This window comes from Molossus molossus, unplaced genomic scaffold, assembly GCF_014108415.1.
Source record: "Molossus molossus isolate mMolMol1 unplaced genomic scaffold, mMolMol1.p scaffold_m16_p_11, whole genome shotgun sequence".
Taxonomy (NCBI): domain Eukaryota; kingdom Metazoa; phylum Chordata; class Mammalia; order Chiroptera; family Molossidae; genus Molossus; species Molossus molossus.
In genome coordinates this window covers 46,155,431-46,170,643 of record NW_023425346.1, presented here as the reverse complement: position 1 = coordinate 46,170,643, position 15,213 = coordinate 46,155,431, and the positions used below count along the sequence as shown (strand labels likewise).

Sequence of the window (15,213 nt, the reverse complement as noted above, 5' to 3'; positions counted from 1 at the left end):
CTTCAGCATCTATCAGGATCCCTTGGCCGGTGGTCGAACGTGGATTGAGGGCTCTGCCCCCAGTGTTTGATTAGGTAGACCGGGGTAGGGCCTGAGAAGTTGCATTTCTTACACGTTCCAAGGTACTGCTCCAAAATCACACTCTGAGAACACCAGGCCAGCTTATCTGGAAGCCAAGGACAGAATTTGGGTTTTATTTTCAGTGCACTGGGAGGCCAGTGAAGGATCCGAGGTATGATGTGATCTGATTTACGTATTTAAAAGAGCACTCAGGCTGATTCCAAAGACTGTCACAGGGGTGTCCGGAATCAGACGCCGGCCAGCTAATAAACATCTCTTATTTGGACTTGAAAAAAATTTTTAAAAAAAGAGCACTCTGGCTGCTACAGGAAAGACGAGTCAGGAGGCTGTTGGCGCTGTCTGAGCTAGAGGTGACGTCTTCATTGCCAGGCAGTAGCAGAGGAGCTGCTGGAACTGCACTGAGTCAGGGTTATTGGAACTAGGCGGTAGGGACAGAGGGGAATCAGACTGTGCCTAAAGCTTTTGCTTGAATTAACAGGGTGGTTAGTGTCGGGTCACTTGCAGAGGTGGGGAAGGTTACTGGGGGAGTTTTGGATGTGGATAGGCATTGGAAATGGAGAGGAGAATCAAGAGTTTTGGTTATAAGATACCTACGGGACATCCAAAGGGAGATGATCATGAGGTTATTGGGTATGGCAAACCTCATAAATAGGTCAAGGTTGGAGATGTGAATTTCAGAGTCATCAATTCGTAGATAGTATTTAAAGCCACGGAGTTGAATAAAATCACCTGGAGGTGATGGTTATAGAAAGAGAAGAGAAAGGGGCAGAGAGGGAGCTCTGGGGTGCTCCAGCATTTAGAAATTAGGCAAGGATATGAGGGCATTGGAAGTTGAAGAAAGACAATGAAGAAGGAAGAAACCATATTGTCACACAAAGAAGTAAAGGGACAAGAATCCCAAGCAGAAAGGTTTGGGCAGCTGTTAAATGTGCCCTTATTGGAACTTAGGATCTTACTCAAATGTGGCCAAGATCAGACAGATAATTGTCTATTACATTGGGACACACAGGTGATTGGAGACCTTGACAAGAGAAATGTCTGTCAAGAGTCATATAATGACTTGTGTCCTTGTTGCCTTTCATTATTGCTTATCTTTTAAAAGTCACTCGATATATTCACCCTGGTTTGATCTTAGACTCCTCAAAAAAGAGACTTTCTGTTGTCCTTAACTGCATTCCCTCAAGCGCTTGGCACAATGTTATACCCACCATTGGAACACATTTTTGTTTAATAAAATTTTTTCTTGTTTTACTTAACTCAGAGAGACACTAAGAAATTGTTTTGAGAAACTGGCCTTTACAGTTGAAATGTGCATAGGTTAGGGGCCATCAAAACATGGCCAGTTATTGTGAAGAACTGCCTCATGAGCAATGATCACATAGCATCTTCTGTTTGGTAGTCTTCTGTACTGAGAGCAGGTGGCTGTTAAATTTCCTTTTGATCACTCAAACGTAATACTTAAATTGCCCACGGTTTAATACTTATTGTTCCATTCTTATATTTTGAACTCTGTTATATTAGAATTCCAGTCTAAGATCAAAGCCGTATTTTTGTATAGCACTTCTAGTGAATCTCTAAGAATACTACTACATAAATACAGCAAACACATGGGATTCTGTTGGACTGCAGTAGCTTATTAAGGATGTGGGTATACCTCATATCCAACTTAAAACTTTGTTTTCAAACTAAGAAGAGGTATTTGCGTTGATTTCTGTCACTTTATTTCCTCTTTTCATTTATTTTAAGATGTTAATGTTGACAGGGATGTAGTAATGATTACCATGGACAAATGATTTTTTTTATCCTCACTCGAGGACATTTTTGCATTTATCTTCAGATAGAGCGGGGGTGGGGGTGGGGGGGGTGAGAGAGAGAGAGAGATACGTCGACGTGAGAGAGACACATCAACTGGTTGCCACCCACACAACCCCAACCAGGGTCAGGGACAAACTGCAACCAAGGTACGTGCCCTTAGCGGAAACCGAACCCAGGACTCTCTGGTCCGGGGGCCAGCACACTCTAACTGCTGAGCCAAACTGGCCAGGGTAACAAATGATTTTTGAGGAGCTTTGTAAATCAAATAGTAGAAATACCAATCAGTAGTAATAGCAGGAGGCCAATTGAATGCTGCATGAAGATGAAGTTTTGACATTTGATGTATATTACCATGTAATGTGAAATTGTACCCTAATTTTTATCAGAGAAATTGAGGATAATACTGAGATCATTTTAATCGATAAAGCCATGATTTACTTAAGCAATAAGTAACTGTGGCTGGTTATTTTTAAGGCTTGTCATGAATTTTTGCTCGGACCTAGCGTCTCAAATATCTCCAGTATAACCTCCTCTCCACCCACCCTCGTGTGAAATTTGCTATTGTTTACTGTTAAAGGTAGGAGCCTCTGAGGAGTAGAAACTAATAGTCAAACTAGGCCACTGGTGAAGAAGAGTTTATGTGAAAAATCCCTTGGGTGAGAGAACTGGTTCAGACATTCTTGTTAAAAAAGTGCAGGGACTCCAGTGGGAGGTACTGCATTTAAAAATACGAATGAAGACTAGTATCCTGAAGCAGTAAATTATAGTTGTTATTACATGTTGATTTGTTCCTTTTTTTTTTAAACCATACTAGGATTTCTTACACTTTGATTAGGTTATAACCTTTAGTTATTTTTACTGTATCTTTGACTTTAGGGTGACATTTAATTTTGTTACTGCTGCCAAATATCTCAACCAAAAAATTAAGAACATTGGGGGAGATATGCATAGGTCAGAGGTCAGTTAAAAATCTTTGCTGGTGAATAAAATGTAAAATAAGTGAACAGTCGAAAAGCTACTTAGGATTCAAGCTAAATCCAGGCCTCTACCTGGTATCCTTTTCACTAGTCTATACTACGTAGTCAGCAAACTTGAACTAGACAGACACATTTCCAAACTCTCATTGAAATGGGTCACAATTGGTAACCAGCGCATAATTGATCCTACAGGGCTCTGCTTGTCTAAATTCTACTTTTCTTTCAAGAACTGAGTCACACATTTCTTCTCTTTGAAATATACCTTGAGACCCGCCTCCACACCCCCGCAGAGCTGGTTTCAGCTTGCTCTCGTTGCTCTGAAATTTCAAGGTCACCCTTCTCTGCCTTGTGTTCATTATTTACTTAGTTCCACATTACACCTTCCCCATGGGGTTTCTAGTTCATTGTGGAGGGATCTTGGTCTGATTCACAGATGCTTTCCGATTTTCAGGACCACAGGTACCAAATGTTTTATCATTTGAAGCAATACCAGGGAACATTAAGACGTTCTCAATAGAAGTTCTGTGTAAATAATATTTCAACTAGTGCTTTGTCCTGTCTTTTTAAAGTAGATTTATCTTTATTAATTAGAGATGGGTTTTCATCACAGACTCAAAGAACCTTAGGAAAGCCCAGCCAGTGTGGCTCAGTGGTTGAGCATTGACCCATGCACCAAGAGGTCACCTGTTTGATTCCCGGTCAGGGTATATGCCCAGGAGGTGGGTCCAATCCCCAGTGGGGGGCATGCAGGAGGCAGCCAATTAATGTCCTGTCTCATCAATGTTTCTAACTCTCTCCCTCTCCCTTCCTGTCTCTAAAATCAATAAAGAAAAAAATATTTTTTAATTAATTTATTTTTGTTACAGATGTTTCTCCTTCCCCCCCGGCCTCCCCCCCCCCCCCGCCCTGTCCTCAGCTTTGTTGTCCATGTTCATTGTTCATGCATACAAAAAATATGGAATGCTTCATGAATTTGCATGTCATCCTTGCTCAGGGGCCATGCTAATCATCTCTGTATTGTTCCAATTCTAGTATATGTGCTGCCGAAGCAAGCACAAGAAAAATATTTTTATGCCCTGGCCAGTTTGGCTCAGCGGTTAGAGCGTCGGCCTGCAGTCTGGAGAGACCCGGGTTCGGTTCCCGCTAAGGGCACGTACTTCGGTTGCAGTTTGTCCCCGGCCCTGGTTGGTCGTGTGGGTGGCAGCCACTCGATGTGTCCCTTCACGTCGATGTTTCTCACTCTCTCTCCCTTCCTCTCTCTCCCTCCCATTCTATCTGTACAAAAAATGGAAAAATATCCTCAGGCGAGGATAAAAAAAAAAAAAAAAAAAGAAAAATATTTTTAAAAAAAGAACCTTAGGAAATAAGATAGCCACAGAACATTAACACTGTGAGTCAGAGGAGTTCATTGCAGTGTGCAGTAGACAGGGAAGACAGCCCAAGCTCAATCTGCACCTTGAAGGATAGATAACATATGTAAAGACAGAGGGGATGGAGAAGGCATTCAAATGGAGACCAGGATGAGCAACACTTGGAGATGGGAAGGTGCCCGGAATGATGAAAGCAGGCTATCGGAATGTCATGGTGGCAGGAGGAGGTACCTTTCAGACCTTCCTTCACTGGCATGCTTTTGAAAGCCAAGTCCACTGTGGCCAAAGTTGTTCCTGATCCTTGACCTCCTTGCCTTTGGCATCGGGCTTCTCTTCTGCCCTTCCCTAGGAATCTCTTTTAAACCCTTAAGTTCCCAGTTATCCCTTGCTAATAACTCCAGTATGTATTTTTTTAATACTGATCTTTTTAAAAAAAATAAATACAGTCAATTAATTTTAAAAATCCAACACAAGTAATCCTGATATAAAAATTCATTTTATTCCTTGGTGATAAGAACTGTTTTCCTTCTCAATTGTATGCCCAAATAGCTCATGTTTTGTGGAAAGTATTCATTGAATTAACTCGTTCATTAAGTATGAGTGGCTACTAAGTGGCAGGTGTTGTCCCAGAGATTCTATTCATTTGCAAGCATGTGACACAGGGCAGTGGAGATAAGTCTGTGTTCTCATGGAAGGAGATAAACAAGGATGTTAGTTGCTGATAAGCCCTAAGGCAAAAAGTAAAGCAGATAAATAGAGGTGTTATGGTAAGGTCAGGAGGAAATCCCGTAGAGGGTCCTTCCTGAATCAGGAATGTTCTAGGTGTTTTCAAGGAAAAGGTAAGAGTCATCAGATTGGAGTGCAGTGAGCCCAGGGAGCCTGCCCACCAGGGAGAAAGTGGGCAGAGAAGACTGGAGAGGCCAGAGGTTTGCGAGGAGACAGTGCAGGACTCTAGATGTTATTCTGGGTGAGGTCTGAAGACTTCGGAGGGTGTGACTTTGGAGGGTGTGAGAAGCACAGTGATCTGATTTACATTTTCCAAGGATCACTGTAGCAGCTGGGCTGGGACACTAAGAACAGAATGTAATGCGACAACATTGGGACCAGGGAGACCAGTTAGCTTGAACAGAGGTGTTTGGTGAACAAGGCTGTTGGTGGACTCTGGTTCTATGTATCATACAGTATAGAGCTGGCAAAATTTATCAATGGATTGAATTGAATGTGTATGAGAGAGGCTATTTTTGGCCCAAGCAACTAAAGAATTGTGATTTACTGAGATGTGAAGACTTGGCGTAGAGAAGATTTGGTTTGGAGAAGCTGGGAAGAGGAACTGGAAGTTAAATTAAGTTGGAAACTCTAGTTAGTCATCCAAGTTCAGATGTCAGGTAGGTGTTAGATTTACAAATCTGGGGTCGAAGAGGAAGAGCTAAGCTGAATATTTGGCGTTTAAGATTTTCTTCATGTAGAGTTTATAAAATGCTTGTTATATTTATTGTAACAATTAAAACATTTATTTTGTTGCTACTGTAAAGGAGCTTTTTTTTCTTTCATTATATTTTCTGACTTGCTTTTGCTTTTGTCTATATAAGACTATTTACTTTAGCATGTTATCTTGGTACCGAGCCTTCTTACTGAATTCTCTTATTTATAAAAGCTTTTTAATTGATTCACTTATTTCTCCTTTCCTTTGACTTGTCTGTAGAATTTTACCAAACTGTTCAATTCAAGAAGTATACTTTGCCCTGGCCGGTTTGGCTCAGCGGTTGGAGCGTCGGCCTGCAGTCTGGAGAGACCCGGGTTCGGTTCCCGCTAAGGGCGCGTACCTCGGTTGCAGTTTTTCCCCGGCCCTGGTTGGGTCGTGTGGGTGGCAACCACTCAATGTGTCCCTTTCATGTTGATGTTTTTCTCTCTCTCTTTCCCTCCCACTCTATCTGAACAAAATATTGAAAAATGTCCTTGGGTGAGGATGAAAAAAAAAAAAAAAAAAGAAGAAGTATACTTTTTTCATGGCTCCATCTGCTTTCCTCTGCCTGAAATATCGGTTATTTTTTATCTTTCTTTTCCCGAGTTTCCCAAAACCCAGCTCATATTTCCCATCTGCAAAACATTTCTAGATTCCTAAGAAAGTTCCTCTTCCTGTGAGCTTTAGCTGTACCATTTGCATACCTATGTTAAAGCAGTCATCAGCCTTTATTATAATTTTGTATATATCTGTCAGTCCTTTTGGAGTACAAACCTTTTAGGGGCAGGATCTGGGTCATGTTGTTACTAGAAAGGGGACCTGGCCCTTAGCATGTCTGCCTAGGGCCCAGCTGGCAGTGTGTGAGTTCTTGACTTTGTTTCAGGAAAAACTTCCCGGCATGAGTCCGGGTGGATTTTAGAGTGCATTTAGTAAAGCTGGGCACGGTGAGACAAGGGTGGCTTAGGAGAACCCGAGAGGGACTAAGTGGGGAAGCGAGCCTCGGGGGGGCTGCTTTGGCTCACTAAGAAGTCAGAGTAAAGGGGCGCTTGGGGACAGGTTCAAGGGTTTTGACCAGGATGAACTGCTGCTGCCCATTGCTTCCCTGGTTGCAAGCCTCCTGGGGTCCCTTATAGTTTAGGCAATGCCTGTGGGGGAAGAGGAGGAGGGGAAAGGCTGGGCTGTGCTCTGGGAGGGAGAGCAGGCATTGGGACCTTGGTTTTGAGGGGTTTTAAAAGCTGGGAGTTTAGAGAGGATCTCAATGGAATATTCATCAGTTGATGCTGATGTACCAAAATGAGATTTATTTTCTGTCCTTGGGTGTGGTTGGCAAATGGCACTAAATGGATTTCTGCTATCTGTCTCCCTAAGTAGGGTGATTTAAGCTATGTGTCCTCTGGTTGGGGAGCAGAAGTGCCAACCATTTAGAATTTTTCTGGCTTCTTACCATTTTGCTTCAATATCAGGTTTGCATCCCGGGTGTTAGGCTAACTCTGCCACATGATTGTCACAGGATAAATGTTTGTTGAATACGTGAATGGTCAATTTATGCAGATTAAAAATGTTTTGAAATTGGTTCAAGTTTTTCTTCATATAGATTTTACGACCTTGTTATTTATTGTAACACTTTTACATATTTATTTTTGTCACTGTTGAAAAGGAAATATTTTCTAAAGTTTTGTGTATCTTTGCAATTATACTCCTAAAAATTCAAGGCCTGTTATTTTAGAAAATGAATGTAAATGTAGGAACCTTGCGTCTTTTTTTTTCATAATGCTGAGTACATGAAGGTGGTTGGATTTGTGAGACCTTAAAATATGAAAATACTGAGGAGATGGATGCTATATGGTTACTTACAAAGAAGCCCTTTTTCTTGTTTGATTTGTATTATTGCCTAGAAAATAGCAAGTGGGAGGAATTAAAGTTTATATTTTCTGAATGGAAAGCAGTACTATTGTTTTTCCAAAAACAGACTTTTATGAAGGTAACATTTTATATTTCTTTTCTTTTTTCAACTCATCAAATCACTGGATTGGCCCCTGTGAATTTTTTCAGGGTGTCTACTGCCTATTTCTATTATAAATCTGTTAAGGGGTTGCCCTAGTAAGTGACACTGAAATATGTTTACTCGAGTAATTATTTGTAACATTTTTCATTGAAACAGAACTATAACTTATCAAATAGCCAATCAGTTTATTGTTCATTGCTAAGTACAGTGGGAAATACAGCATGCTTCTTTCTTGTAAGGAGTTATAAATGTAGGCAGAGAGATGAAACTGGTACCCAGAAAAATATGTTACATTTACAGAATCTGTCGCATGTTGCTCTACAGGGGGAGACGGTGTAGGGGAGAGGGTGGTTCCGAAAGCTACACTTTGAAGGATAGGATTAGGGTTTATCTGGTCAGAGAGGTAGATGACACTGGATCAGAAACAAATAGAATGAAAGACACAAAGTTAAGAGCTGTTATGCAGTGTGAGAATGAGATACTGATCTCCAATCTGAGATAGGAAGAATTTTTCTAATTTATCTCACCAAAGAAAACATTCTACTTTTGCTTTGCTATTGTGAACACACATTGATTGAACTTAATGGAGGCAAATCTCAATCTCTTTGTTATGTTTCTCTGTTACCAAGTGATGTAGGCATATTGTTGAGAATAAACAAACAAACAAACAAAAATGTGCTGATAAAAAAGGCAAAAAAAAAAAATCCTTAGTTACTTTTATTATTCTTATCGAACTAATAGTTCACATGTTGGTGCACTTTTTTCTAGATGTGAAAAACATATATGCGCACACATTTTGTTTTTGTTAAATTAGATCGTATTAGAAAGTTATTTTGAAAATACATATGTTTCATTTTCTGTCTTTTGTTTTGGTTTTAGGAAAAAAACAAAAGCCAAGGCACCACTTCCTCCAGCTGAGACCAAAAACTTTGATGCCTCTTCAGTTGATGATTCTGTAGAACCCTCCACTTTCATCATGGCACAGAAGGAGAACATGACAGACAAGGACATTGAACTCTCAGTGGTTCTCCCTGGGGATATTATCAAATCTACAACTGTTCATGGCAGGTATGGTGGAGCAGATGAAACACCACGACCTCCTTTCTGCCGTCGCTGAAACCTTCTGGTGTATATTTCTTGATGTTTTTCTTTTTCTTTGACAAAATACTTCATCAGTCAGTTTGGTTATCTGTTTAAAAAAATACATGCTAAAAGGTATTAAAATTTTTCTAACAGTGTTTTAATATCAATACTATGAATTCCACAATCCCAGTTAGGTGACTCTTAAAATTTAGAACTGTTTTATATGTTAGTCATTTAATACGTTTTTTTTTTTTTTTAAATAGCCTTTCCCAGAGGAACAGTCATCAGTTGTATTGATTTTGTAAATCAAACTTAGAAAAGCAAGCCAGTGACCTATAAGAAAACACTTTCTCTTCCTCTCTGAGTTACTTTGTTTCTTTTAAGCTATTTCCTGAATTTGATTTTGCAGAAGTTACTAACTACTCTTAAAATGGAATGCTCTCTTATTTATCAAAACAGATAAATCTGTGAAATAAGCCGGGTATTTTTTTTTTTTTTTTTGCACCATTGAATGATTTGGTTTATTTATTAAAAATATGGATTAGTTTACTAGACATATAAGGTTAAACTTGAACCCAGCAAGAAGTGAAGATGTGATTTAGGAAACTGATATTTTTTAATACATATAATATACAAATTGGAAAAATGGAATCAAACCAAGTGTAATTTTCCATTTGATTTTCAAGTGGAAAGTTACAGGAGTTGTATGCCTGGTCTCATTCCACCTTTCACCTTCAACACCCTCTTGTTATCAGGAATCCTGTTTAGAAATTTAAGCTGTTTTGACCTTCGCATAGTGTGTGTATGTGTATGTATGTGTGTGTGTATGTAGATCAAAGGAATAAGTAAGCAACATATTGGGTATCACATTCTTATAGTGTGGTTTTATCTCAAAGAAATGCATTCAGTATAACCTTAATCTTAAAATGTATCATCAACGTTATGTGTACCTTTTACAAATTGCTGAAAGTACATGAAAATAGAAAAGTTCAGCATTAGCAAACAATACTTAGTGTTGTGTATTAAATTCTCATTAAATTAAGTAAGTTGCATTTTTGCCATTTATTTTGTATTGCAAACAGTTTGGGAGATCACTTATTGAACCCTATTTAGAAGGTTGAGGAACCTGTGACTGCCTCAGGTGGGCTTCTACCTCAGGTGCAGGTAATCAGCTAGGTTGTGCCTCTGCTGGGTGAGGAGGCTTCTTGTAAGTTAGAGACAATGGCCATCATCTGCAATCCTTGAAGTAATATCTTTACCCTGGTTTTATTTTATTTATTTATTTATTTTATCCTCATTCGAGGACATTTTTCCACTTTTTGTTAAGATAGGGTGGGGGGGTAGAGAGAGAAACATCGACGTCAAAGGGACACATCGAGTGGTTGCCACCCACACGGGGACAAACTGCAACCGAGCTACGTGCTCTTAGCGGGAACCGAACCCGGGTCTCTAGGGACCACAGGCCGACAACGCTCTAACTGCTGAGCCAAACCAGCCCTGGCTACCCTGGTTTTAAAATAACAATGACAATGGATGTGACTGGGGGTAATAAAGGCAATCTCTTATTTTTCCTCAATTCAAAGTGAGTTAAAAAAAAAAAGTCAGCATTTTTCTTAGTTCTTCACTGATGCTGACAGGTCACAATAGTTTCATTCCCAGAACTTCAGAATGTCTTCCTGGATGTACCACTCAGGTGCTTATTTTGCCGTCTTCTCTGCTGTCGGCCTTCTGCATTCTTTCGAGTTTATTTTTTAAAACTTCAAGGACTTTAGTGTTAGAATCTTATTTTCTCTTTCTGTCCTGTCTACCATTATAATTGTTGTAGACCTTTCCACATGCCACCCTAAGCTAATTTTTCTCCTGTTTCCTTCACTCTGGGAACCTCCGTTCAGTCTACGTGCCTTCTCCACCACAATGCTGTATCTCCTCACTAAAAGCCGTCCCTTTACTGAGATCGTAGGGTCCTTTGAACACAGCCTTTTTGACATCTAGCTTATCCACTTTCTCTTTCTTAGATTTTTTTTTTTTTTATCCTCACCCGAGGACATTTTTCCATTTTTTTGTTCAGATAGAGTGGGAGGGAGAGAGAGGAAGAGAGAGAGAGAGAAACATCAACGTGAAAGGGACACATCGAGTGGCTGCCACCCGCTCGACCAACCAGGGCCGGGGACAAACTGCAACCGAGGTACGTGCCCTTAGCGGGAACCGAACCCGGGTCTCTCTGGACCACAGGCTGACGCTCTTTCCGCTGAGCCAAACTGGCCAGGGCTAGATTTGTTCTTTATCCCTCTTATTAATTCTAATTTATGACTGCTATTCAGGTTGCTGCATTTTCCTTCACATTTCACTTGGATCCTGCATTAGTCATTTCCACTACGTGTGTACTTACAAGGGCCCTAGATTTTTCTGTCTCACCTTCCCGCATGTTTGCCTCCCAGGTCCCTAAACCCGAGTAATTTCCATCAATCAGCTTTTCGTTTCTGGGCTGCCAACTCCTGTTGAATCGCCTCAATTTTCTTATCTATAAAAATGTTTTATAACTGAATTGTTGTTAGGAATAAATGAAATACTATCTGTGCCTGGCACATGCTGGCTTCTTTCCTTCTCTGTTGAGAACTTCTTTTCTTAACCCTGAGCTCTGTTTACCCTCCACCCTCAGGTTAATCTAAACACCCCTCTGTTTATGGCATTATCTTTGATATTAAAAACTATATATATAAAAACTGCAGGGACAGTAATCCTATCCCAATTTAAGTCCAAACTACACCTGATTTTCTTCTCCTCCAAAATTAAATAGGCTTTTCCTTCGCTCCTCCCTTTTCAATATCTTGAACTTGAGCCTCATGACTCTTTGTTCTACAGATACTCTACTTTTCCACCTCCACATCTTTATGAAAGTTTTTCCATGTTGAGTACCTACCATCCACATTTTTTCCAGTTAGTTTATGCAGCCTTTAAATAAAGGCTCCCTGATCTCTCCAGAATGAACTGTTAACCTATGACTTCCAATTTTTTGACACTTTATTCTATTGATGGCTATCATATATTGTCCTATGCTATAATTTATATGTATGTAATATCTTTTTGAATAAACCTTGAGATCCATGTGGACATTATTACTTTGCTTCATAGTGCTTGGAAACATATTTGTGCAATGTAATTGCTATTTAATAAACTCATTTACATGTAGACAGAGGTAGCAATTACATGGTGTAATTTGCAGAGATATTTAGATGAGCTCTAGTTGCTTTCCCAGGATCTTCTAAATAAAGATATTTTCTCCAGGTAGAGAGCAAGGCGAGAATACCCTAAATGGGAATGCCCCAAATTTTTACTGCTTTTTATTTTTTTTTCTTCATTGATTTTGGAGAGAGAGGAAGGGAGAGGGAGAGAAAGATAGAAACATCCATGAGAGAACATCGATTGGCCGCCTCCTGCATGACCCCCACTGGGGATCGGGCCCACAACCTGGGCATGCGCTCTAAGCTGGAATCGAATTGGCGACCTCTTGGTGCATGCATGGGTTGATGCTCAACCACTGAGCCACAGCAGCCGGGCTTGACTGCTTTTTAAATTTTGTTTAGTGTTGAAAACTTTTTCTGCGAGTATAATTTGTTTCATTTCAGTGGGGCTTTTGAGTATATTTAAATTTTTAAAATTGCATCGGATGTACATTGTTATATTAGTTTCAGGTATAAAACCTTATGATTAGACATTTATATAAAATTTGGACCACTTCAAGAATTTACATGTCCTCCTTGCACAGGGGCCATACTAATCTTCTTTGTGTTGTTTCCATTGTAGTATGTGTGCTGCCAAATGGAGCGCCATATTGGTGTTTTTTGAGGGGCTTTGATTTAGGGTCTTTGTTACTAGTAGTTTAATAATTCAGAAATGACTCAACCCATAGACACTATGACTAGTTTTTTAATATTATTTATGATTTGAAGTGGTTATGTGATTTCAAATATTTTAGGGGTTTGAGTCTGGATTTCTTAGTGATTCTGGATACGGAATGCAATTTGGGATATCTTAAGAGTTTGACTTGGGGTATCTTGAATGTTGCAGCTACTGCTGGCCCATTGTTTGAAAAAAACTCAATGTTTAATGATGACAACAACAATAAAAATGTTCAAATAGATAAATACATTCTATTTCTGAGGAATGTTAGCTATCTAACGTGAAGCCCCATGACATAGGTTATAATTAAAATTTCTTCTTGGTTTTGTTAATGTAAACAGAATGGGAAAATTTTCAACAGTATGATATAGGAATTGGGTGGTGGGGACTAGGAAGAGTAATTCTAAATAAGTTTAAGTGCATAAGGTTATCTTTGATAAGAGTTTCAATTTTTAGCAAATAACAACCATCTTTTTTGTTTTAAAATATATTTTTATTGATTTTTTAGAGAGAGAAAAGGGGAGAAAGATAGAAACATCCATGTGCGAAAGAAACATAGATCAACTGCTTCCTGCACACCCCCTACTGGGGATCATGCCAGCAACCCAGGCACGTGCCCTGACCCAGAATTAAACTGGGACCTCTCAGTCCATTGGACGATGCTCAATCCACTGAGCCACACGGATGGGCAAGAGAGTCTTATGTCACTGTGAAGGATCTCTAATTTTTGAGATAATCTTTTCTGAATTTGTTTAAATATTTCTTGTATATTATATTTACTTTGATAGTATATCTATGAATTTTTTTTGAAGAAGAATATCAATATTAGACGAAAATAAATATTTAGAGAGCTAACATGTTTCATTTAACTTTTTAGAATTTTTTTCAAAATGTATTCTTGGGGAAAGTTTTTAAAAAGTTTCCATGTCACCTTACGTAAGTCATGCAGAGGTGTGCTCAGGATGTCCCATTTGTGAGAATGTGGGGGCCCAGCGTTAGCTTCAGAAGAATGCACTTATTTGTACATTGATTTTTTTCACCAAAGAGATTACTCACATTAGGGAATTCAATAGGTTGGAGGTGGTAATAGACTTTATGATCAGGGAAAAACTAAAAACTTGTTATCTTGAATTGGGTTGGCAGTCTTCTGCTGTCTTACCAATCTTTTGGTACTAGAGCTTAGTGATACTGCCTCTTCAATGACCAGAAATCACCCTGTGTCTGCCACCTTGCTTTTGCCATCCTTTAGTTACATTGAGGGTAGCTGCAGTGACAACTTAAAAACTGTTGGGCATTTCTGTATATCCTGACATCACGGATGACTGAATTGAAGGAAGGAGGAATTAAATATTTTATTTATGCACATGGTATATTGTAGTACAGGTATATATGTGTTTATGTATATTTGTGTGTACATATGTATATATATAGGTAGATATACATACATGAGATACATATATCTATATGTGTGTGTATGTGATTCTGGTGAAGTAAAGGACCTTTTTCATCAGATGGGGCAGCTCTGTGCCTTACAGACAATGAACATGAAAGGGTATCGCTGTTGTTAGAAACAAGCCACTGAGGGGTTGCCCGCCACCCTCTCAGAAAGTGCTACACTCTGCAATAGCCTAGGTGCTGGTGTCTACCAGTAGTTGAGAAAAGTTAAATTGTTAATAAAAATGAGCTCATAAGCTAAATGGTTATAGATATTAGAAAGAATAGGGAAATGTGTAGATACATTTTTATATCACTCTAGGTCCTTACCTTGTAGTCAGGAATCTTCCCAGTATGCGGTTATTCCTCACTGAATAGATATTCATTCCTTTTTCCTCTTTTCTCTTTCTCTGGGACAATTTTAAATAAGTTTCAGTTTGGGAAATTTGGTAAAAGATTGACATTAGCCCACAAGAGACCATACTGGCACACTGTCTCCTACAAGAGAAGTAATGCCATGTACAGCAGGAGGAGGTCTCTCTTATGCTCCTACTATGGAGAGGAGTTTGTTTGACTTTGAGCGAATCTGGGAATGCCATGAATGAAAACACAAATAAAAAAAGCATAGAACTTGACGTTTGAAATCCCAGGCACTATGCTTGACTCCATATCTTGCTCTATGACCTTAAGCAAGTCACCTTAATTCACTGGCCTTTGCCTGTAGAAAGACCCAGAGACATGTTGCACACCATGTGTGACCTGATTAGCTTGTCCAGTAGCACAAATTTATAGCAGAGTTGAGGCTAATAATCCTAAGGTTTTGACTTGCTTTTATGGGCCAGATAATGAGCTCAAGTGCATTTTACATGGAGTACAGTGCCACCTATTGGAAAAATGTAGACTATGGAAGATGACAAGACAATACTAGAACAATGTGGGTCATTTTTGTTTAACACACCCTTGAAATCATTACTCATTAGGTGGGCTAGCTTAAGACAGAAGACCATCAGTAACAATAGGAATGTTTTAAAAATCCTCGTATCGTGACTGGTAAGTCTAATTGGGTTGTCGGTATGCATTTTTAAG

General features: G+C 39.4%; 1 protein-coding gene and 2 non-coding genes across 3 annotated transcripts in view; 1 reads left to right on the top strand and 2 right to left on the bottom strand.

The window, feature by feature from the left end:
- The first annotated feature begins 634 nt into the window (after positions 1–634).
- The window catches only part of COBLL1 (cordon-bleu WH2 repeat protein like 1), a 71,810-nt gene continuing 57,231 nt past the window's right edge, over positions 635–15,213 (top strand). The window contains exons 1-2 of the mRNA XM_036253330.1: positions 635–711; positions 8,590–8,778. Coding sequence (XP_036109223.1) covers positions 635–711; positions 8,590–8,778 — 266 coding nt within the window. The remainder of the gene's footprint in view (positions 712–8,589; positions 8,779–15,213) is intronic.
- On the bottom strand, positions 3,823–3,929 carry LOC118625979. The gene has a single exon (XR_004958812.1). It is a non-coding gene; the product is annotated as a U6 spliceosomal RNA (small nuclear RNA).
- LOC118625890 lies at positions 12,515–12,621 on the bottom strand. Its single transcript, XR_004958749.1, has one exon. It is a non-coding gene; the product is annotated as a U6 spliceosomal RNA (small nuclear RNA).